The following is a 26,437-nucleotide window of genomic DNA, read 5'->3' on the forward strand; positions in this document are numbered from 1 at the left end:
CATGGAGCTCTGGATTTCGGGCATAATGCTTATGTTCCACAACTGACTTTTTAATTGGCAGTCTGCATGTTTTGCTTTTCTCTTTGGATCTCCAACAAGCGTCCTGCTCTCTGAAGGGTCATGAGGACATGCCTGAATACCTTTAGGCATACTTAAAAAAAAAAAACCCAGCAGGGTGTAAAGTTTAAAAGGTAAATTAAAATACACCAAGATACAATCTTGTACAGCCTTGGGCTTCTGCTGTAGGTGTATGCTTTACAGATCACTCCTAGAGTGCACTGATACAATTGCCAGAAAGCTGTGCACCCTCCAGCACTTCACAGATGAAAACCGGGACAAGGGTGGCTAAGCAATATCAGAGTGTGGCCAAGCAACAAGAGGGCAAACATTATTAATAGAACAAAACTGCTATTTTAAACAGATAACCCCTGGACATTCTGGACTGAGTTTAGGAAAGACAGTGAAAAGGGGAAAAATGAATACAGTACTTTGTATTTGTGTATTTATTGGGAAACTTATTCTTTTCATTGCTTATGTGGCTAAAACTAATTGGAGAAAGGAGCATACATATATTGAACTATTTTTTCCTGCTCTTTTGTTTTAGAAAGGTGGTGAGCCTGCCTTAACCCTGGAAGACCAGGTGGCCTTGAAGTCCATTGAAATTTAGGTCATAACAAATGTGTTAGCTCTTTAGGTAAGATTAAGGAACAGGTCTCTGCTCACTAGAGAAAGAAATGAACTCTACATAAGTGGAGACCCACAACAAGATGCTGCAGTACACAACAGCCCCTTGGTAGGTCTCACAATTCAGGCATCATGGATAGGTAGGAATTTTCAGACATGGAGCTATATGGTGAGAGGGACTTGTTCTGGAGAATGAGAACACATTTCATTTTATTTCGTGTATTTCATTTTATCACAAGATTGCTCAAGTCTGAGTGAGTACATATATCCCATCCTCTATTTCATTATTATCCTTCTGGGGCGCCTTGCAGGGATGGGTCTTGGAGGTACTGTTCTGAAGTGGCTCCAGTCCTTCCTGGAGGGTCGTACCCAGAAGGTGTTGCTGGGGGACTCCTGCTTGGCCCCACAGCCATTGTCCTGTGGGGTCCTGCATGGCTAAGTATTGTCCGCCATGTTGTTTAACATCTACATGAAGCCACTGGGTGAGATCATCTGGAGTTTTGGAGTTCGATGCTATGTGTACGCAGATGACGTCCAACTCTGCCACTCATTTCCACCAGATCCTAAGGATGCTGTCAGAGTCCTGAACTGGTGCCTGGCCACTGTGACGGTCTGGATGAGGGCAAGCAAATTGAAGTTGAATCCAGACAAGACAGAGGTCCTCCTGGTCAGTTGCAAAGCCGAACAGGGTATAGGGTCACAACCTGTGCGGGGGGGGGGGGGGTTACACTCCCCTTGAAGGCACAGGTTCGCAGCTTAAGGGTCCTCCTGGACTCATCACTGAGCCTGGAATCCCAGGTTGCAGTGGTGGCCAGGGGAGCTTTCGCACAATTAAAACTTGTGCGCCAGCTGCACCCGTACCTTGGGAAGTTAGACTTGGCCACGGTGGTCCACGCTCTCGTTACATCTAGGATAGACTACTGCAACACACTCTGAGGTTGCCTTTGAAGACTGCTCGGAAGCTTCAAATAGTCCAATGAGAAACAGCCAGGTTAATAACTGGAGTGGCATACAGGGAGCATACAACTCCCATGTTACGCCAGCTCCACTAGCTGCCAGTTTGCTACCGGGCACAATTCAAAGTACTGGCTTTGGCCTATAAAGCCCTAAACGGCCCCAGCCCAAATTATATGTCTGAACGCATCTCTCCCTATCAACAATCATGGATATTAAGATCCTCTGGGGAGGCCCTGCTTTCTGTCCCACCATTGTCCTAGGTACGATTGGGGGACAAGAGACAGGGCCTTCTCAGTGATTGCTCCCCGGCTAAGGAACTCCCTTCCTGGTGAGATCAGGTCGGCCCCCTCTCTCCTGTCCTTTAGAAGGATAGTAAAAACTTGGCTGTGGGACCAAGCTTTCAGGACAGGGCAATAAAGCAGCAATAGGAAACATTACCAATACTGGAAAAATGTGGGATATAAGTTAATCAACAAATTTAAAAAGTGTGAAAGGCTCACTTGGATGGCATTCAAAACACTACCCCACAGTGGCTTTCCTTTCATTCTTCTTGAAACATATTTCTACAGTGTCCTAGGGGAGAAGATTAATCCCATGTACTAAATTATGTAGAGCTTGAGTTGGCAAATTTCCTTTCTCCCTCTCTTTTCCAATCTATGCAACTAAGATTTTGCATCCAAAGTTCTCTCCATTTGGGTCTCCTAAGGGTTTTTTTCTATCTTATTACAGGTTAAACTGCTATCAGTTAGTCACAGTACCTATAGTACTTGTTGGATAAGTTTTGGTTTCTTAGGAGTCTTCTTTTTCTGTACAAGTATGAACATTATTGTATATATAATGGGTGTCCCCAAAGAATGTAAAAACCACTGCTTTGTTTTGGGGCAATCCTCTGTTGCTTCCAAAGCGATAAATACTGAACCTGCTATTACAGGGTGCCCGATAGTTGGAAAACATTAATGATATACTTACAATTGGGCTCCTGCGTAGCTTTTTATCCCATAATTGTTTATGTTGGTTGCTGCTGTAATTCCACAGATAATAAAAGGAACTCCTCCACTAATCAGATAAAACCTGTGAAAACATAATATTGACAAGTTAATTTGTTCAATTTCAAGTAAATGGCATTCTTTGTAAAAAAAAAATCATACTCAAAACAGTACAATATCCACTAAGATCTTACTTTTACATGACCACTGAAATAATAAATACTCATTACTATGCTAAGAGATAGAAATGGCATTACCTAAGGCATAAGGCATTACCTAAGATGGAACAGCACTAATTTGTAAATAGAGTAGTTCCAGTTCCGGACTATATTTATGAGTTATGGGTTCACTAACCGTTTCAGCTGTTTAATTCGTGTTTTCGTACCATTTGTTTCATTCAGATGGCATGAAACGGTACACCTCTCTCTGGTACGAAAATATCAGTGAAACGAAAGAAAAGTGGGAATGGTAACCATTTGGTAGCCTGATTTTCAATGCTTGGATGCAGGCTCTGGCAGGGGCTGGTGTTTTGGGCCTGCACGATGCACACTCACTCTCTTCCCAATGACAGTGCGTGTGTGCAGGGGTGGCTCAACCCATTATGCAAAATAAGCATTTGCAGTATAGTTGATTTTGCTCAGGGGCGCTCTTGAGGCGCTCTTGGGAGAAAATAGACCTTGACATATGTGAGTTGTAGTTACTGGGATGTATAGTTCACCTATAATCAAAGAGCATTCTGAACTCCACCAATGATGGAATTGAACCAAATATGGCACACAGAACTCCCACGACAAACAGAAAATATATATCAGTGATTGGTTGGGGGCGGGGGGGGGGGGGTGAGCACCAAAATACTGTTTGCTTACCATTGAAAATTATGTAGGCCCACCTCTGCGTGTGTGCCTCGCAGGTCCAAAGAACCTATGCCTGTCAGGGCCTGTAGCCAAGGGCTGATAGCTTCTTATTTGGCACTCAGTGCTTGGCTGCAGGCCCTGGCAGGCATTGGTCCTTTGGCCCTGCAAGCCACACACACACACACACACACACACACACACACACACACACATTCCAAGGAGTGTATGTGTGTCTTGCAGCCCCAAAGTGCCTGCACCTGCCAGCCAGGGCCTTCAGCCAAGTGCTGAGGTCCCAGTAAGAGGCCCTTGGCATTCGGCTGCAGCCCTCGCAGGTGCAGTGGCCAGCTCCAGGTCCAAATCCACATCCTTGAGAAGAATGACAATGCCCCCACTTTCGGCCAAAGCAAATACAAACTCCGGGTGAAAGAAGACCTGGCTGTAGGCAGCTCCTTGTGCCAACTTTTTGCCACAGATACCAACAGCGAGGTGCATTACAGCCTCAGCTACCTTGGAAAGAGAGAGTATGTATGGCTTGCAGGCCACCAATGGGACAAAAAATTTCAGTTTTTTTTGGACCTGGGACGAAAAAGCTTATTTGGAAAAGTGCCCATTTTCGAAACAGGCGCTTGAAAATGAAAACAGGGCTTTACAAATTAAACAAACAGAAAGTGATAATGATTCTATACAAATGCACAAGACTAATATGTCAGAAGGGAGGCATGACAACCCTAGATGGGCTTCCATGCTTGGAAGCCTTTCCTTCTGCCTTCACACCTGAGATGAGTATTCAGAAGCATTGCTGCCTAAGTTCCAGATGTAGAAAAGCTGAAAAGGAGGAATGGTGGTAGGACAAGAAATAGTCCATCACTCCAAAGGATTTAAAAGCTTAATCTTGTATATCAAACAAAGCACCAGGATTAAATGCCCAATGAACATGGCATAACTACTAGCAATTCAAATACACCACCACGGATATATTCATGAAATAGCTGAATTAAAAGATATAGCGTGCCACTTGGTAAACTGATCTGCTGAACACAAACACTCATAATAGAAGCTCTTGGATGCCACCAACTTCCCCATGAAACCCAAAAAACCAGAAAGGTACTCCGTCACACATCTATCTCCCAATGACATAAAACTACCGTGCCCAACAGAACAAAGAGTGTGAAAGCAAGAAGAAATGCATCTCTACTCTCAGGAAGCAGGACATGGTTCTCATTTACAACATGCACCTCCAAATCATTGGAAGAAGGTAGTTTACATTTTGCTATATCTGCTCTCCTCAAAATGTACATACAAAACAAGATAAGCAATCACACGTCCTCACTTTTGACACAGTCAAACAAAGGCCCCTTCCACACAGCTGAATAAAATCCCACATTATCTGCTTTGAACCGGGATATATGGCAGTGTGGACTCAGATATTCCAGTTCAAAGCAGATATTGTGGGTTATTCTGCCTTGATATTCTGGGTTATATGGCTGTGTGGAAGGGCCCATTGAAACACATGAGACCAGTAGGTGCTAAGATGTCTCTCCCCACAATGGAGGGCAAAACTGGAACAGCATCCCTCCAATATGAATTCCGCCGCTCTCATAACATTTTTCTTCATCTTTCAAATTTCTGGCAAAGTAACTTAAAACATCACTTTATCCTTTAGAAATACCCTTTAGGCATCCAAAGAAGAGTGTCAGGCAAAGACACCAAGGGAATACACACATAGCAAATGTAACAGATGGAGATGTGAATTATTTTCAGTGTCTCACTCTCTGCAATGCAAAGAATTTGGGAAACAAAGTTAAATTTCATCTGGGATGACGGATTTCTTATCTGGGTGGACAATACTCTCATTTTACTGTCAATGTGGTGTAAAAAACCCCACCATACACGTCACTTAAGGTCCTACAAATATATATAGCACATACTGTAGTTATGAAAATCTCCCATGTCCCAGTAAAGCCATTCTTTTGATTTATTTGTTTCCATTTTATATCAAACATAGTAGAACCTGAAGTGGGGATGTTGAAATGCTTCAGGTACCAATAATTTAACAGTGTTGGGTTTTGCGTTTGTAGATATCAGAGTGTGGGAATGATTTTACTGAAAGCACGGGCTCTTTGTGAATGTAGTTCTAAGCTAAAACTGGATAATACACAGAGAGGTTGGGTGAGAATCAATGCCAGCTTCCAAATCACTGGACAACCTTTAGTTAGTTGCTCACCATTACCACCACTATCTCACCTGGTCTCAAAGGTAAGAGGCAGTGCCAACTCTTATTTTATTTTTCTCTCTCAATATCCTGGAGTGGTACTGTGAGAGGAAATTAAAATGGAAGCAGCAAAGCACAAAGATAAAAGGCTAAAGGAAAGGATCGAGACCTGGCAGCCAAGACCTGGCAGCTAGTCAAGATGGTTGATAAGAGAGCTGACTGGCCATGACCCACAAAGCAATTTAACATCACAAATTGATGGTACAATTTTGAGAAGAAGAAAAGAGAGTTTAGGTAATCAATGGCCAGGTTTTGAAGCTCGGTTCTTTAGAGATCATAGTATAAAATCATTTCAAGATTATTTTACAAGCACAAGCTACTCATTGATTCTGGGATCACAAACAATAAATTTTCACAAAGCTGCTGTTCTGATAAAGGGTTCAAGTGAACTGATCAGTTGCTTATGCAAGAACTACCAGCTGTCCTTTTCCCCTCTTCTCTGTGCCACCCAATTATTATTTATTTGCAACTTGCATGAAGTCAGTAATGAAGTGCATGACATCACACACTTAACTAGATAACAACCACTTATTTAATTCTGGAAATCAGGCTCATCCAAGTGAATGGAATGTATATTAATAATGGCCATAATTAAGCAAATCATTACTCCAGTCTGTCATTAAGCTAAATCTGTTTCCCAGGAAAAGTGTACGTGTGTGTGTGTGTGTGTGTGTGTGTACATACACATATACATATACACATACACACACATATATATATTGTCAGAAGCCAGTTGTGGTACAGTTATAATGTATTTAAAAACACAAACAAAGTTAAAAACTTAGCATTATATTAAATATCCTTTGACCAGAAGCTTGGAGTGCCTCTGGTGTCACTGTAAGAAGGTCCTCTATTGTGCATGTGGCAGGACTCAGACTGCATTGTAGGAAGTAGTCTGTGGTTTGCTCTTCTCTGAACTTGCATGTCGTGGACTTCACTTTGTAGCCCCATTTCCGAAGTTTGGCTCTGCATCTCATGGTGCCAGAGTGTAGTCTGTTCAATGCCTTCCAAGTTGCCCTGCCTTTTGTGTGCCAAGAGGGAGTCTCTCATCTGGTATCAGCCACAGATTGAGGTTCCAGGTTTTCACCTGCCACTTTTGGACTCTCGCTTGCTGAAGTGTTTCTAGGAGTATCTCTGCTGATCTGAGAAAGATATTTCTTGATTTAAGGTGTTGGCTTGCTGGCACATATCCGAACAGAGGTTGGGCCGGAGAGGTCAATGCCTTGGTCCTTTCATTACTGGCTGCTTCTTCCCAATGTATGTCAGATGATTTATGTAATTCCGATTTCAGTTTCTCTAAAGCCAACGTAGTGCGACTCACAGGTATCTTTCAATTTTGAATTAAATTATTCTCCCCAAAGCACTGTCAAGGAAAAGCCTACCATAGAAAAACTGTTCTGGATCTGTTTCTGCTCCCAGAGAGCCAACATATTTTTTATAAGCTTAGTTTGGTCAGAAGCCTGAGGCGTTTTTAGACAAACAAAGAATTGATAATTTTTCAGTTTTTAATATTTAAAAATGCTATTTTATGGTATTTTACAATACTATTCAACTGTAATTTCTCTCAGGATAATTCACAATAATAATATCAGTTTTAACAGAGTATCAACTGCTGTTGCTGCTTCTCTGCTTGCTAAATTCTGGGATTCTTAAAAAGTAACTCTTCCAAGCTCTGGAATGCAATTCAGAGTCATTGTCCCTGTTGCCAGGGCATCACTTATTCTGCATCTATTAGGATTGTCAGTTTGAAAATGGGAAAGGGCTGCTGTTCTTTTAATACTTGTGTATAAGATGGAGTTTCAGCAGGTATTGTGTTTCATACACTCAAGTAAAAAGTATTGCAATCCACTGGTTTGCACAACCATTAAAGGTACAAGTTTTCATCCTGGCAACTTTAGCTGATGTTGAATCATTATATACAGGTAGTCCCTATGTTACAAAGAATATAGGGTCAGTAGGTTTGTTCTTAAGTTGAATTTGTATGTAAGTCGGAACAGGGACATTTTTAAGTGTAACTCCAGCTCTCTCTCTCTCTCTCTCTCTCTCTCTCTCTCTCTGTGTGTGTATGTATGTATGTATGTATGTGTATATATATATATATATATATATATATATATATGTATATGTATATATATATATATATATATATAAAATGAGAGAGAGAGAAAGCTTTGGATAGCATAGGAAAGGTTTAACATCACTGTAGTGTTTGTATTGCTGTCTGTGCCCCTGTTCAGAAGACGTCATCTTACTTTCTGTCCCTGTGAGAATTGGATTTAGAAAATATTGGCTTGTAGTGGAAACAATCGCTGAAAAAGCTTCAGTGGAGACCTCTTGCCCCCATTATTTTATTTATTTATTTATTGTATCAGAAGCAGACCAAGGGTACAGTTAAAAATGTATATAAAAAACACAAAGTTTAAAAACTTGGCATTATATTAAATGTCCTTTGACCAGAAGATGGTCACTTGGAGTGCCTATGGTGTTGCTATAAGGAGGTCCTCCATTGTTCCCCATGATAACTCTCAGGAGTTAATTTCCTTTCCTAGGGATAGATTTCTCTCATTTCCTGTTGTCTCACCCCCGTTCTTAACGATGAGTTGTTTGTAAGTTGAAAGTTTATAACTCAGAGACTGCCTTAAATATATAGATCACCCTAGAGTAGCAGTGGTGATGGATTTTACTTCTCCAGAAAAAGAAACAGCCTGTGAATAGGACCAAGCTAACCTTTTTTGAATATTATGCTGGAAGTACATTTCACTATCTTCAAAAATCTCTGAATCTGAGGCAAATGGGAGAAGTTTAAGAGATGGAGGGATGAGTTTAGAACACCATGAGTATATTTCAAGCTGTAGGATTTACACGATTATTGTTTTAAGCTAGAATCTGAATACCCAATAATGGGATCCAACTGCAAAATGGTAGCATGGAGGATGAAACAAAAACAAAAAAACAAAAACAAAATGCCCTATTGCAATAGTGGGCAACACAGTTGGACCTGAGTCAGACCTGGGGGCCACTTTGATAACTCAGGACCAGGCTCGTAGCCAGGATTTCGTTTCGGGGGGGGGGGCTGAATTTTTTTCAGGGGGGTTTCAGGGGGGGCTGAGTTTCGGGGGGGGGCTGAGTCTGAGTGAAAGAGGGTCTAGCCTAGCAAACCTTTTGTATCATTACCCCAATACCCCCATGCATATGGGATATATTGAGTATGGTGATCAGATCATGATATGAATAAACATAACAGTTTAAATAAATGCACCAGTACGGCCTTTTCGCGAACCACCATGAGAATTTCGGGGGGGGGGGGGCGAAGCCCCTATATCGAAACCTAAAGTGGCCAGAAGACTCTTTCTTGTTTTCAAAAATAAGCATATTAAAAATGTCATACAGTACAAGGATGCTTGAAACTAATTTAAAAATAAATTATGCACTCCTGACACAGCTAGGGAGTCATAATGAAGTAGGATGGGAGCAAAGATGGAGTATTCCAACACCTCTTCACCTCCTGTCTTAGGCATGGGTAATGCTCATTTGTCTGGGAAGCTTAAAGCTGGTCATAATGCAATAGCACTAAAGTGAAGGAGTACCTAGTATTCACAGGCATTCTGCATTTGATCCTAGAGGCAGCATATAGCTATTATGACTCATTGTTATCCACAGCTTCATTGTAGATACATTTCAACTAATCCCCTTTTAAATCCATCCAAATGGATGAACATGACATCTTATAGACACAAATTCTATGGTTATAAGTATGTGCTTTATGAAGAAGTTCTCTCTTTTGTTATCTACTCTATGGCCCCTGGCAGATTTCTGACCCTGCCAACTTACAATGCTGTAACTATGTGATGGAAAGGGCAACCTCACCGTTCTGGAAATATTTTTTTTACTAGAAATCCAGCAACACACCTCTCAACAGAGCTATAAAATAGTTTTCTTTCAACCAGGGTTCAGTTGAAAGAATAGGCAAACCATTAATTTAATTAGATATCTATCATCTATATAAATAAAAATGTAATGTTTGTGTGTGGCATTAACATAACTCAAAAACCAGTGGGCAAATTGACACCAAATTTGGACACAAGACACCTACTAACCCAAGGAGTGACTATCACTAAAAAAATTGATTTTGTCATTTGGGAGTTGTAGTTGCCGGGCTTTATAGTTCACCTACAATCAAAGAGCATTCTGAACTCCACCAATGATGGAATTGAACCAAAGGTGAAATACAGGACTCCCATGAGGAACAGAAAAGACTAGAAGGGTTTGGTGGGCATTGATCTTGAGTTTTGGAGTTGCAGTTCACTTACATCCAGAGATCACTGTGGACTCAAACAATGATGGATCTGGACCAAACTTGGCACGAATATTCCATATACCCAAATATGAACACAGATGGAGTTTGGGGAAAATAGACCTTGACATTTGGCAGTTGTAGTCACTGGGATTTACAGTTCACCTACAATCAAAGAGCATTTCGAACCCCACAAACGACAGAATTGGGGCAAACTTCCCACACAGAACCCCCATGACCAACAGAAAATACTTAAGGTCATCCAGTCCAACTCTCTTCACCAGGGCAAGAAAATCTAATCAAAGCCCTCCTGACAAAGAGCCATCCAGCCATAGATATATATGACTCTCACACACAGATCTATATAATATCATAGATTTGAAAGGGACCCCTAAAGAAGGACTATGATATGTGCATGCTCCAGAGTAGGCAAACCAGACACTCTCCACATCAACACTGACAAAGAAACAACAAGAAGTACTGTTTACCCACAAGCAGAAAGACATTACATAGATTACTTTATTTTCAAGATCATCATACTGGGCCACAGCAACACGTGGCAGGGGACGCCTAGTGCAATATAATACTACACCTAATAATATGATATTATAATTATGTAATATACTTGTAATATCTATATACAAGTATATTACATAATATACTTGTAATATCTATATAAATACAAATGTAATGTCGGTTTGTGGGATTAACGTAACTCAAAAACCACGGGACGAATTGACACCAAATTTGGACACAAGACACCTCTCAGGCCAACACTGGTAAACACAGCAGAAACACCAGAAAAAAAATACATTACAATGCATGTGCAAAACCACATAGATACACACACAAAACACATATACACAGACAGGACCACATCAAAGCGTGGCAGGGGATGGCTAGTCTATATAAATAAAAATGTAATGTTCATGTGTGGGATTAACATAACTCAAAAACCACTGGATGAATTGACGCCAAATTTGGAAGCAATACACCTATCAGGCCAACAAGTGACCATCACTCATAAAAACACTGAAAAATACAGCAGAAAAGACTTAAAAAGCCAAAAAAAAAATGAAAAATACATTACAACACATGTGCACAAACACACATATATACACATATACACAAATATATACACACACATATACACACACAAAGCACATATGCACAGACAGGGCCACAACAACGTGTGGCAGGGGACGGCTAGTTATCATATAATTAGATATATGTTATTATTTATGTTTTATTTTATTTTTCACTCTCTTTCCTTTCCCAAATCCTAACAATTCAAACAAAATGAAGTGCTATTTCTCTACCTTGGCTTTTGAATATGCCTCAAGTTAATACCACACTCTGTCATGTTTGGAGGTCATATGCTGTCCCAAATATTACTGCTTGTCAGATGAGTTAAGAAGCATTGAGCACCCCAAGCCTCTTCTTTCCCTTGCTACACATGAGAAAACACATCATAGAAGTGACACAAAATAAAGTGAAATGCTTCCAATGTACCTGAAGTACACTGCACTGATATCTAGCCCAGCACAGTGTCTGCTCTGTCTCATTGCTAAAACAAAATTAAAATACTGTCTGGAGATGACAAGCTGTAGAAACGATTCTCGACTGTACTATAGACCTCTTAAGGGATAGAGCAAACACCCCATCCACACACAACAACAACTCTGATTTATGCTGAAAAGAAAAACCCCGAATGTTTGAAAAATGGATTACTTAAAGGGGCAAAAGATACAGGAAAGGGCTTACTTATAGGGAAATAGAATAGGTAAGGAAAAGGGGAATCCCAGATCATAATGGCTGTGAACCACTTACACATCAATTGCTTTATGCAGGAAAATGTGGAATCAGAAAGCAAAGACAGATGGAAGGCAGACCAAGGGGATAAAAAAAGGTAATAATGCACAGCACAATCCCAAACATGTTAACCCAGAAGTAAAGCCCCTGTTGTTCAGTGGAACTTAAGCAGTATGGAAAGGATCAACACTGTGAATTGGAAAATTCAGTGTGTTGTCTATGGAGAAATCTGAAATATGATACTGAAACACAAAGGCAGACCATGGGACAACAGACGTTAGAATTAACCTTTAAGGTATAGATTAATTAACTAGATGAACAAGGGCCACAGGATCCAGCACGAAAAACACAAACAAATGTATCTCTAACACACTTCAATAAAAATGTTATTTGTATGTCGGAAATGAAATACTGTGTTCACAAATTCAATCAGAGTGCAGTCTTATTTAAAATGCACTCTCACAGGCATTTCTCCTACACATCCCAAATGACATGAATGGAAGTTCCATAACACCACATTAGAGCTCTTCTAACAGCCCGTATTTGTCTGCCAGGGATATGGCTCTCTAAATGAATAGAGTTTGATCAAGACAACCTAAAATGATAGACTATATTAGATAAGAAGCCAGAAATTGCCTTGGTGAAGCAGATCCACACAATGGATGCTTTCAAGTGGACAATCTTTCACAAATTTGGTTCTGTTCATTGAAATCACTACATTAAAATGCAATTTGGTTTTGAGTCTTCAGAACCACTGAAACTTTGTATAAGACAAAAACTAAAATGATTTGTTATAGAACAGCTCTAGCTAGTCTACTGAATGCTGAGGAGAAGTCTACCACAAAGCAGAGCATTCTGCCATTTACCCTATGCAGAATGAAAAAGGAACCACCAAATGCCTCTCTATGGAACAGGAGCCTTCAGAGTCAGATTACTTTTCCAACATGATGTAAGCTATGTATTGGCAAAGGCTTTCATGGATGGAATCACTGGGTTCTGGTAGGTTTTTCAGGCTGTGTGGCCATGTTCTAGAAGCATTCTCTCCTGACCTTTCACCTGCATCTATGGCAAGTATCCTCAGAAGTTGTGATGTCTGTTGGAAACTAGGAAAATTGGGTTTATATATCTGTGGAATGTCCAGGGTGGGAGAGAGAACTCTTGTTCTGTTGGAGGTAGGTGTGAGTATTTCAATTGGCCACCTTGGTGCCTGACAGTTTTTAGGTGTGGCTTGTTAGTGCCTGGGGGAATCCTTTGTTGAGAGGTGATTAGCTGTCCCTGATTGTTCTTGTCTGAAGTTTCCCTGTGTTTGAGTGTTGTTCTTTATTTACTGTTATAATTTTAGAAGAGCTGCAAGACCGAGAACAAGCCACGAGAGTAAAGACAAAGATCCACCCAGAGAAAAAGTGTTCCTGCCATACATCAAGGGAACCACTGACCACATAGGGAAGCTGATGAGGAAATACAACCTAGAAACTATCTACAGACCTACTAAAAAATCCAACAAATGCTACATTCAGCTAAGGACAAGAGGGATCCTCTCACCTCTGCAGGAGTATACCATATACCATGCAGCTATGTACAAGTCTACATAGGGGCCACCAAACGCAGCATTGCCCAAACATGAATCAAGGAACATGAAAGGCACTGCAGACTATGTCAACCAGATAAGTCAGCCATAGCAGAGCACCTGATGAACCAAACTGGACACAGCATATTATTTGAAAACACAGAAATGCTTGAGTAAGTCCAAAAAAGAGGTAGTAGCTCAAGGAACCAGAAAAGAGAAGGGAGTACATGAAAAACAAGGAACTGATGGATAGAGAATGCATACAGTTGAAGACAAGAGGAGACCAATATAAAGCCAGGTGGAGGCACAGTGTGTCATAAAGCCTGGAAAGAAGCCACACTGCAGTCTATTAGCAAAGAGTCTATAGATAAGTAAATAAAAGAGCTTTGGAGGCTCTGTAGCTCTGAGCCATAAAACTAAGGGCACATAGAACTAGCAGTTCCTAGAAATATAGTACCAAGAAATGATTTTTTTCCCCATCGTTTCAACATTTATGATTTGGGTTGTTGTAGGTTTTTGGGCTGTATGGCCACGTTGTAGAAACATTCTTTCCTGACATTTCACCTGCATCTATGGAAAGCATCCTCAGAGGTTGTGAGGATGCCTGCCATAGATGCAGGCAAAACGTCAGGAGAGAATGCTTCTACAACATAACCATACAGCCTTAAAAACCTACAACAACCCAGTGATTCTGGCTATTAAAGCCTTCGACAATAAATTTCTGACTTGTCTACTATAATATTAGGGAAGTAAGGTAGGAAACTTACATTTTCATATATTAATTTAAACCAGCTATCCAGTTCTTGCATTTTTACAGTACTATCTTGAGCAATATGTTATCATATTTTATCAAAGTTGTCTATGGCAATGATAATTCTGTAATGTTTACATAATTCTAGGTCTTTGAGAGAGCTAGTATTCATATGTGGATGTGACATTTAAGCAAGATTTCCTCTCGCTTCCTTCTGCTAGTGGGCAAGCAAAAGCCTTGTGAGCTCCCAAAATGCTACAGGGGACATTTTGTTAAATGTCTTGCTGCCTCCATTTAAAACAATGAAGCAGCACTTGAGGGTTGGAGAAAGCACATGGCTCTGGTTTGAGAATCTAAGGATTATGATCAAGTCCAAGTAACCCTGAGGCATTCCATCTAAAATGTCACATATGAATAAAAGTGTCTGCTTTTTGTAAAAAGATTGCTGGTCTCGTTTCATTTAATTTCTTCAGTAGTTGAAAAATATGTATGGCCCTATAGGATTTAGTATTGGATTCTTTAGCCAAAATATTTATCAAAAAGCAGAGATTCAGAGACTGGCCAATTTATTATTATTATTGCTTACATACATTCTTTTGGACGAGGCCTTTTTGTTCAGTGGAACAAAAAATGAATATTGTATCAGAATTCAGGGAAATGAATCGAAGGAACCTCGGGGGCATGAATCTATTATTTCATTAGCACTACTTTAGAAATCCTAAGCATTAAACATTCAACAAAGTAGTACAATGATGAGGTACATAGCTTGCACCTGAAAGATCCCATGCTTAGCCTCCAGCACCTCCAGGAGAACTTAGACAAGACCCTAGAGAGCTTCAACCAGATAATGAAGGCAATACAGCGCTTGACTCTGTATTAGACAAATTCCTGTGTATGTTTCTAGAATAGTATTAATAAACATGAAAAATTGTAAGTATAGGCATTAAGGTCCACAGGCAGCATTTGACCCACCATGTCATTTTATGTGGCTCTCAAGATGCTGGACTACAACTCCTGTATTTCTCATCATTAGACATCCTGACTTGAATTGATGGGAGTTGTGTTACAGGGACATCTGGAGTTGTTCTTTATTTGCAGTTATAATTTTAGAGTTTTTTAAATACAGGTAGCCAGATTTTGTTCATTTTCATGGTTTCTTCCTTTCTGTTGAAATTGTCCACATGCTTGTGGATTTCAATGGCTTCTCTGTGTAGTCTGACATGGTGGTTGTAGGTGTGGTCCAGCATTTCTGTGTTCTCAAATAATATGCTGTGTCCAGGTTGGTTCATCAGGTGCTCTGCTATGGCTGACTTCTCTGGTTGAAGTAGTCTGCAGTGCCTTTCATGTTCCTTGACTCATGTTTGGGCAATGCTGCGTTTGATGGTCCCTAGCTGCATGGTATATGGTAGACTCCTAAAGAGGTGAGAGGATCCCTCTTGTCCTTCGCTGAACGTAGCATTTGCTAGATCTTTGTCTTGACTCTCGTGGCTTGTTCTCGGTCTTGCCACTCTTCTGATGTCTGAGGTGGAGTATCCATTGGCCTGGAGAGCCCAGTTGAGGTGGTTCAGTTCGTCTTGGAGGAGTGGGGTTCGCAGATTCTTTTTTGCATGGTCTGCCAGGGCTTCTTTTTTTGACTTGGGTGTTGTTGTATTAATTTAGAAAATTGTCACGTGCTTTTTGTTATTTTATACCACTGTACTGTTTATGGTTTTTATTATTTAAAATATTATATTTTATTTTAGGGTGTTTTTTTTTTGCAGTTATATAAGAAACTACAGTTTCTTGCAGTTTCTCAAGTTGCTCCTGACATTAAAAAAGCGGAAACTACAAGGGCCAATGCCAAATCCTGCAGGAAGACACAAAGCATTCCTGACAGATGGTCATTTAGTCTCTTTAAAAACATCCAGAGAGAAGACTCCACCATACTCTGAGGCAGCATATTCCACCAGTAAATACTTCCTAATGTTTAGGTAGAATTTCTTTTCTGGATTTGCACAGTCTTAAATGGTTGCCCGCAGCTTGGGGGCAGCTGCCCCCCCCCCAGCCAATCAGGAGGTAAGAGGAGATCTCTGCTGGCTAGCCATCACGTGGGAAGCTTTCCTGCTGTCCAGAGGATTATTGGGAAGAAGAAACTCCCCACTGGAGCAATAGTGTGCAGGAGAGCGCCCTCAGCCGCAATCTCTCCGCCCTGTGAGTCAGTCATTGCTCCATGTCCTATAGTCTCTGGAGCAGAAGAAAACAAGTTTACTCCCTCCTTAATAAGACATCCTTTTCCAATATTTAAACAATAATATCAAATCACCTCTTAACCTTCTGTTCTCCAGGCTAAACATGCCCAACTCTCTACACCGTCCTCATGAAGCTTGTCTTCCAGACCTTTTGCCATTTTAACTGAAATTCATTGTGTTAGTTTTTGCTCAGCTCTCTAATATGTTAAGGTCATTTTGTATTCTGATTCTGTCCTCTGGAGTATTAGTTATTCCTTTCTTTTGAAAGAGGGTAAAGCATACATTTTTTTTAAAAAAAAAACCTAAAAGTAACTATTGTAGATCTTCCCAACTTGCTCTCATCAGAGCAAATCAAGAAATCCATTACTTCCAGTAATCTTAATGGGAAGTCTAGTGATAATGATAATGAATGATGTCATGTCTAGTCATGATAATAATAATGAATTCAACAGTCCTTATCCTTGTCCTACACACTGAGGTGAATCAAATATATATCTGAACTGAAACTCCTGATGAAAATGCATTTATTCTTCCCCAAAACCATGCTTATGATAATTGGGGTATTGGGGGGGGGGGGGGGGGGGAGAGAGATAGTACAGTTTGAATATCCTTTATGTGAAATGTTTGGGAACAGAACTGTTTTGGATTTTAGATTTTTTCCCCAGATTTTGGAATTTCTTTATTAGTATACTAGCCATCCCCTGCCATGCCTTGCTGTGGCCCACTCTGGTGGTCATGGGGGTTCTGTGTGGGAGGTTTGGCCCAATTCTATCAGTGGTGGGGTGTAGGTGAACTATAAATCCCAGCAACTACAACTCCCAAATGTCAAGATTCTATTTTCCTCAAACTCCACCAGTGTTCACATTTGGGCATATTGAGTATTCGTGTAGAGTTTGGTCCAGATCTATCATTGCTTGAGTCCACAGTGCTCTCTGGATGTAGGTGAACTACAACTCCTAAAATCAAGGTCAGTGCCCACCATACCCTTCTAATGTTTTCTGTTGGTCATGGGAGGCCTGTGTGCCAAGTATGGTTCAATTCCATCGTTGATAGAGTTCAGAATGCTCTTTGATTGTAGGTGAACTATAAATCCTAGCAACCAGGGGCGGCTCAACCCATTACACAAAGTAAGCATTTGCAGTATAGTTGCTTTTGCCCAGGGGCACTCTTGAGGTGCTCTTGGGGGAAAATAGACCTTGACATATGTGAGTTGTAGTTACTGGGATGTATAGTTCACTTACAATCAAAGAGCAATCTGAACTCCACCAATGATGGAATTGAACTAAATATGGCACACAGAACTCCCACAACGAACAGAAAATATATATCAGTGATTGGTTGGGGGGGGGGGGGGCAAAATACTGTTTGCTTACTGTTGAAAATTACCTAGGGCCGCCTCTGCCAGCAACTTCAATTCCCAAATGACAAAGTCATAATTTTTGAGTGATGGTCACTCCTTGTGTTGTGAGACATTTTGTTGCCAAATTTGGTGTGATTTCGTCCATTGGTTCTTTCGTTTTTAAGGTACTCATTATGCACAGAGCATTTTTATATATAATCAGACAGATATTGGACTCCACTCTAAACAGGAAATTGATTTATGTTTTATATACATCTTATAAACATAACCTGAAGGTAATTTAATACAATTATTTACATGGAACCATCAAAACACAAATCTGTCTCTATCTCTAATTCAGCTACCCATGCGGACTATTTTGGAGTATTTTCAATTTCTGATTTCAAAATAAGTTTTAACTATTGAGTGCTATAGGAATTCAGAATCTTCCATATTTTCATTTAAGGAATTTCCAAGAAATAATATTTTTCATAATAAACCTATTCCATCTGTTCCAAATTTCCTATTCCATCTTTTCCAACTCAGTATATCTATAAAAGGGTGGAGGAACTGCTATGGAAAACAACCACCCTGTCTTCATCAAGTGGTTCTTCCACTTGACAGTTCTCACAGAGAAACAAGAATTAATTTGGACAATCTGAACACACTATCCACACATTTCACTTTCTTAGGAGGGTTGGCAAAATTGTTACGTAGACTGAATTTCCAACCTTCAAACAAATAGAACAGAATTTTTAATTTGTAAAATTTACCTCTGGGGTTAGAAATACTACTACTTTTCTCTTCTACCAGATTCACAGCTATTTCAACAGGTTTTCAATTACTTTGGTTCATTCTGGAGGGAAAAAAGACAACCACATACCACTCCAAACATTATGGTGGATATAGTATAGTATAGTATAGTATAGTATAGTATAGTATAGTATAGTATAGTATAGCCACTTGAATGAAAGTGCAGTTTAACATTCAATTATAAAGTATAAAATCTCTCTCTGCATGTATATTTCTCTGCACACACATAGAGATGGTTAAATCATAATGACATTTTAAAATTCAAGAAGGCATTTACAACAAAGAAACTACAGCACAGAGTGAGCAAACTGGCAATTTGAAAACACTGGCCTGAATTCTTCCACTAAGTGGAAGATTTTGGAGTATTTTGGATTTCTAACTGGAATATTCACTTTGAATTAATGAGACTTGTTAGGTTATCATTTTATAATTAAACATTTTGGAAAATTAATCAGGAGAAAATAATCCTACAACTCTTGTATTAAATGCAGAAGCACTGGATTTATGCTATGTAAAACTATAATTATTTGCAAATAAAAGAATGGAGCTCAGTGATCCTTTGAGATAGAAAAATATGGATTATATGCAAAAATAATACCATGTAAAAGTCAAAATTAGAATTATTAATTGAAAAAGACAAGACAGAGTTAGTAAACTATTGGAAGTAAGATCTCACTTATGTTTATTTTACTGAGTGTTATAGGTGTGGCTTTTAGTGTCTCAATGTATTCTATTTCAATATTTCACCTTCATCTGCATGGCATATCTTGTATCTAGCAAGACTGTGTGTGGATTGATAAAAATGTGAACTACATGTGATTTTCATTCCACCACAAATCTCCTCTCCTGTAGTTTGAAGCCATTGTTCCACACCCTAGCCTCCAGGGCAGCAGAAAATAAAGCTGCCTCCTCCTCTCTATGACTTCCCTTCACATATTTATACATGGCTATCATGTCTCCTCTCAGCCTTCTATGCTGCAGGCTAAACATGGCCAGCTCTTTAAGCCGCTCCTCATAGGGTTTGTTCTCCAGACCCTTTATCATTTTAGTCATCCTCCATGCATTTCACCTTAAATTGTGGTGCCTAGAATTCGACACAGTATTCCAGATGTGGTCTAATCAAGGTGGAATAGAGGGGTAGCATGACTTCCCTAGATCTAGACCAGGGGTCCTCAAACTACGGCCCACGGGCCAGACCCGGCCCCCAAGGGCATTTATCCGGCCCGCGAGTTGTGGAGAATGGTGAGAAGCGGCGGGCAAAACGGATTCGGGGCCGCTTCGCCCGCCGCTTCCCTGAGCCCAGCCTGCTCTTCTCCTGCCTTCGGGAAGGGGCCTCGCCTCATCTCGAAGGCAGGAGGAGGGGGAAGAGGCGGACGGCGAGGCGGATATGGGGCCGCTTCGCCTGCCACCTCCCCAAGTTTATATTTGTTAAAATTGTTCTTCATTTTAATTATTGTATTGTTTTAAAGTGTTTTTTGCACTACTAATAAGTTAGGTGCAGTGTATATAGGAATTCATTCATATTTTTTTCAAATTATAATCCGACCCTCCAACAGTTTGAGGGTCTGTGACCCGGCCCTCTATTTAAAAAGTTTGAGGACCCCTGGTCTAGACACTAGACTTCTATTGATGCAGGCCAAAATCCCATTGGCTTTTTAAACTGTGCAGGTCGAATAATAATATAAAAAGGAAAAAAGAAAGGCCTTACAGAAAGTTGGCAGCAGATTGCCAAATAAAACAGACAAGACAATGCACAAACAGACAACATTATAAATTGTACCACCTGTCTAGGGAAATTGTAGAGTCTTGCCAAGTTTGATGGAAAGTATAGGCAGGTGACCATAAAGCATGCTCTGCATTTATAACACTCTGCTTTGCAGCAAGCAGTTCAATTAGATGACCCAGTTTATAAGTTTACATTCATTAAAAAAAACTTTTACTGAGATTGCACCATAACAAGGTATGCTTAGAAAAGATTTCCAAGGTACAGCTATTACAACTGTAAAAATGTAATGGTGACAGAAGTTTTTCTTTGTTGTTGTATGTTTTCTAGTTGTTTCCAATTTGTGATGACCCTAATGACCTTATCATATGGGGGAGCCCCCCTTGTGCCATCGCTCCATGCTCTGCTCCAGTGTAGCAACGCTTTCCTCTTTACATAGGGGAAGTATCAGCCAAAACTGGGCAGAAGTGTGCTGCCTCCAATAGTTCCCATGTTCAGAAGGAAGTATCTAAGGATGCTTCCACCCCAGTTGTATGTGGGGCCTCCACTGGAAGTGACACGACATCGTGTGATGGCAGGCATGGTGCTCCATACCCAAAGCAGGCTGGAAGCATCCTAGGACACTTGATTTGAGGTCCCTAGTCAACTCTATCATGGAATTTTCTTGGCAAGATTGATTCAGAGGGGATTTGCCCTTGTCTTCTTCTGAGACTGAGACAGTGTGGCTTGCCCAAGGCTACCCACTGGGTTTCCATGGCCATGCAGGGATGCTGATCATCACTTTTGTAGTCCAACACACAAAGCATTAGAATAATAGAATAATAGAATCATAGAATCAAAGAGTTGGAAGAGACCTCATGGGCCATCCAGTCCAACCCCCTGCCAAGAAGCAGGAATATTGCATTCAAATCACCCCTGACAGATGGCCATCCAGCCCCTGTTTAAAAGCTTCCAAAGAAGGAGCCTCCACCACACTCCGGGGCAGAGAGTTCCACTGCTGAACGGCTCTCACAGTCAGGAAGTTCTTCCATTACCCTATGCTGAACCTTTACTAAGAAATATATATCTAATTCCCTAGTATCTTTAACTCTCAATGGAAGTAAACGATAACTTGTGTTTTTTCCTTTTGATTGTGGTTGGTTGCCTCTTTCAGGCCTCCTAAGCATTCCACATGAGGAGAGAGCCTCCAGAAACTTGGGAATGTCTGCAGAAATAAATAATATAATTTGGTTATGTCACTGCAAAGACACTCCAGGGAAGGAACACATTTGTACCCAATTCTCCCCACCACGTATTTTTGTATCTTCTGTTGAGAGTATTCAGTATGTAATCCTTTATCTTCAACAATTTTTTGCTTTTAAATAGTGCGGTAGAGAGAAAGAATGACAAGAAGAATTATAGGCGTTTTTGGAATCACTTAATCTGTTCTTGTACATTTCCTCTTTACTTGATATATTAATTTCATTATTTTAATTTCACGGTAGTCAGATTATTTCTGCTTCAATTGGTTGCTGCTGCTGCTGCTATTTAACAAAGTGCATCCTGTCTTTTTGTTGTTTGTTAAATGCATTTGCAGCTAGGCAAAATTCATTACAACCCGCCTGCCAATGTTTGAGTCCACAGCATCTTTAAAAAAGTTCCCAGAGGCTCCATCTACTGCAGTACTCCCACCAAGAGTCCAAAAGTATAAATGTTTTAAACTGAAACAATCCTGTTTCAAACAATGTAAATAATAGGAAGCTTTATCTGTTTTTTCCCCATCTCTATCTTTATGAAGCCTTTTCATAGTTTGGAATTTAATAGGGAACATTAATAATCACACAGTACTAAAGGGAAAGTCAATTTTCCTTCTAGTTATTGGCAACTAAACTCAGAGAGAAGTAGGACGATGGCTGTAGAATCACTGAGTTGGAAAAGACCACAATGGGCATCTAGTTCAATCCCTTGCCATGCAGGAAGACAGAAACAAAGCATCCCCGACAGATGGTTATCCAGCCTTTGCTTAAATATCTCCAGAGGGGGAAAAAAACTCCACCACCATCCTGTAAAGGTAAAGGTAAAGGTTTCCCCTGACATTAAGTCTAGTTGTGTTTAACTCAGGGGTGGTGCTCATCTCCATTTCTATGCTGAAGAGCCGGCATTGTCCATAGTCACCTCCAAGGTCATGTGGCCAGCATGACCGCACGGAGTGCCGTTACTTTCCTGCAGAAGTGGTACCTATTGACCTCCTCATATTTGCATGTTTTCAAACTATTAGGTTGGGAGAAGCTGGGCCTAACAGCAAGAGCTCACTCCACTCCCTGGATTCGAACCGCCAACCTTTCGGTCAGCAAGTTCAGCAGCTCAGTGGTTTAACCTACTGCGCCACCACGGGGAACCCATCATGCTGTACTTCCTGCTAAATAAATTGTTCTGGGACTGTGATCCTGCATTTTCTGGCTCCATTACACAAATGGAGTGTGACTGATGGGGTTTATGTTATTGGGGGGCTGTGAATCCATACTAAAATTGGAATACCATTACTCCACTTCAGTGGCCATTGTTCCATTCTTTGGAATCCTAGGGTTTGCAGTTTAAATAGGGACATTTATGATATTTAACTTGTGTCCCATCAGACTTCAAACATAGTAATTAATGGGATAATAGTGCTATAACTATGCACTGTTGAACAACCCTTAGTTTTAGTCTAAGCTGTAAAGGAACAATCTAAGATACTGAACACCACCAAAATAAGTTACTCAACCCGATAGCTTATTTAAATCTGGAATAAAACCTGAATTGGATTCATGGCCCTAATGAGCTGGAAGCAACCAGCTACCACTCACAAATAACCTATACATTCATGTATAAATCTAGACATTGTAATAAAAAATTAACCTAAAAACTTGGGTCAAGTTATCCACACATCAGTGTAAATATTGCACCTGAACTCTCATCACAAAAGGAACCATCCCCTTTTCTAAATAGAGTGTTAAAGGTAAGTGTTTCATCTGTCCTAGGAGAACCTAAAAGGAGTACCAGCTTCTTCTACTCTCTCTGCAATGCAACCATTTCTGGCTTTTTTGAATGCCATAGTGGGAAAATGGTGGCAGCGGCCAATGAGACGGAATTGGTGTTTTCCCTTCTCCATAGAATGACCCTCAACTTATCCACAGATCATATTAAAAGCCATATTTTTGGCCCAAATTCTGTTCTCAAATTACACATGAAATCAACTAATATACAAGCACATATGATAATATCCCAATATTCAATTCTTCAAAGAATAAGCACAACTCACATCCAGCATTGGATTGATGTGAAAAAAGGATGTTTCTTCGCCAAAATATGCTCTCCCCTCTGGTTCTCTTTGCTCAGCCTTTCTTAATGAATGAAGCCTGTCCAGATTTTATAGCTTGATTCAAAGAACCTCAGCCAAGCCAGGGCTTTACACTCGATTTCAGAGATGTGCTTTTTTTATTTCTGCCTGCTTCATTTTTATTAGGTTTGTGCAAGGTAAGCTGGCATCCATTTTATCTAGCCTCACAGATTTACAGACTGCATTTATAAACACAGTGAGTTACAGGTTCACAGCCGAAAGAAGATGTTATGATGGAGAGCTGACTAAAGGTCAAGCACCACCAGGAAAAATGGTTCCTACCCTATTTTTAAGATGATAGGATTAAGCAAAAACTTCAATGAGGTGATATACAGCAAGTAGGAGGAAGATCTAACACCTAATATGTTCACAAAATAAAACATCAAAATGTTTGTGTGGGGTAATGAGATGCACTGCACCCTTAGGTACACTCCGCATTTATCTCAACAGCTAGATTCCCTGACTAGGAATATCTTTGTTGCCCTTTTGTGGTTATTTGTATAGTCTGTACATAAAATGTAAATGCAGCATGCAGAGTTTCTCCACATGTAGAATCTAATTCAATTATATGCAGTGGTGACTGGTGCCTTCCTTATCAGTGAATCCATTTTTTACACTGATTGTTAAAGGAGCTATCCAAAGTGCTGAACTTGTTCTGCTATAGAGTTTGGCACATTGGATAGCTCTTTTGAAATTCAGACTAAAGCCTGGATTGGCTTCACTGTACAACAGACATAGAAGGCACCAGTTGCTTTTCTTTCTCTAGAAATCTATATAAATGAAAATGTAATGTTCATTTGTGGGATTAACAGAACTAAAAAAAACCTGGACGAATTGGACACAAGACACCTAACAACACAATGTATGCCCTTCACTCAAAACATTGATTTTGTCATTTGGGAGTTGTAGTTGCTGGGATTATAGTTCACATACAATCAAAGAGGATTCTGAACCCCACCAACGATGGAATTGAACCAAACTGGGCACACAGTTCTCCCATGGCCAACAGAAAATACTGGAAGGGTTTGGTGGGCAGTGTCCTTTGGTTTTGGAGTTGTAGTTCACCTACATCCAGAGATCACTGTGGACTCAAACAATGATGGATCTGGACCAAACTCACCACAAATACTCTATATGCCCAAATACGAACACAGATGGAATTTGCGGGGAAGAGACCATGACATTTGGGAGTTGTCGTTGCTGGGATTTATAGTTCACTTACAATCAAAGAGCATTCTGAACCCCACCAATGTTAGAATTGGGCCAAACTTTCCACACAGAACCCCCATGACCAACAAAAAAATGTGTTTTCTGATGGTCTTTGGCAACCCCTCTAACACCCCTTTATGACCTCCGCAGGAGTCCCAGCCCCCAGGTTGAGAAATGGTGCCTTATGGCCATCCAGTCCAACTCCCTTCATCAGGGCAAGAAAACATAACCAAAGCCCTCCTGACAAAGAGCCATCCAGCCATAGGTATAGATAGATATGATTCACACACACACACACACATATATGACAGATATAGTATCATTTATTTGAAATGGACCCCTAAAGAAGGACAATAATATGTTCCATCTTCCAGAGTAGGCAAACCAGGCAATCTCTGCATCAATACTGATAAAGAAACAAGAAGAAATACTGTTGACCTACAAGCATCAAGAAATTACATATATTAGAAACCAACACTTTCTCATTACTTTATTTTCCAGATCACCAGACTGGGCCACAGCAACACGTGGCAGGGGATGGCTAGTGGTATAATATAATCTTTTGTGTGTTATAAAACTACTAGGCCTACAAGAAACAATAATCACACATTTGTAATTATAAAGAACAGTGGATTTCAGCTCCCCAAATTCCCAACAGTTGGCCAAGTTGGCAAAGGGTCCTGGGAAATGAAATCTCAAATAATTGGAAGACAAAAGATTGGGAAGCACTGATCTTGACAAACTTGGAAGATGTGCAGCTGGATGGGATTATGGGATCAGACATAATAGGAAAGGGTTTGGCCAATCACACAAAGTAGGCAAGTCATCCCAACACTTTTTCTCCATAATCCACTGGCTGTAACAATGCTTGAGAATATGTGTGCAAAAACATAAATACATTAGAATGGATGAGGGCAAAAGCAGCATTAGGAACATAAAATCAATTAAGTTAATTTTTCCTAGTGAAAGTGGCAATTTAATTAAATTCAAATTCAAATTCAAGTGATTGACTTAAGTTGGTGTTTCAGCGTTAACTTAATTCCAGAGTTAAGACATCAATTATGCTCTTAATCAATTCAATCAGAAAGTATTAAAGAGCTAACAATTTTAGATTTCCCAGCGGATTTCTGTTCCAAAGTGTAGTTTTCTTGGATATTTTGCAAAACTACTTCTTGCTTTTTGTTAATTTTCCAGAATTGGGAAATTACAGGCCAAGAGTTTCTGTAAATTCTGGAAGAGTAAATATCTACTCCAGTAGACTCTGTTGAGCTTTAGATACTGCTGGTTGTTCATTTTTAGCTTTAAGGTGCTGGAACATCTTCACAGCCAATGAGCAGCCAAGAAGCATCTAGATGAGGAATATGCAGTTAGATGGTACCTAAGTGTTCCTTGCTTCAACCATGGGAGTGCACTCTGGGGCCTCCAAGCTAGGTTTGCATGGGAGATAGCCATTGCAGAAGTAAGTGCTGTATACGTCCTTCAGTAATTATGAGGAAAAGGACAAATGTCTGCTGGGGGTATCAGAGGGTCTTCTTGGAACCTCATCACATGTAGAAATTTCCATGTTTCTAAACACTTTAAAACTAGAGT

At 40.2% G+C, this 26,437-nt stretch overlaps 1 protein-coding gene across 3 annotated transcripts in view; it reads right to left on the reverse strand.

The window, feature by feature from the left end:
* ADGRA1 (adhesion G protein-coupled receptor A1) overlaps window positions 1-26,437 on the reverse strand; it is a 517,955-nt gene that overhangs the window by 11,726 nt on the left and 479,792 nt on the right. For all 3 annotated transcript variants that reach the window (XM_060768686.2, XM_060768685.2, XM_060768687.2), the window contains one exon: window positions 2,611-2,712. In XM_060768686.2, the coding sequence (XP_060624669.2) occupies window positions 2,611-2,712 (102 nt within the window). The remainder of the gene's footprint in view (window positions 1-2,610; window positions 2,713-26,437) is intronic.

Source organism: Anolis sagrei, chromosome 3, assembly GCF_037176765.1.
Source record: "Anolis sagrei isolate rAnoSag1 chromosome 3, rAnoSag1.mat, whole genome shotgun sequence".
Taxonomy (NCBI): domain Eukaryota; kingdom Metazoa; phylum Chordata; class Lepidosauria; order Squamata; family Dactyloidae; genus Anolis; species Anolis sagrei.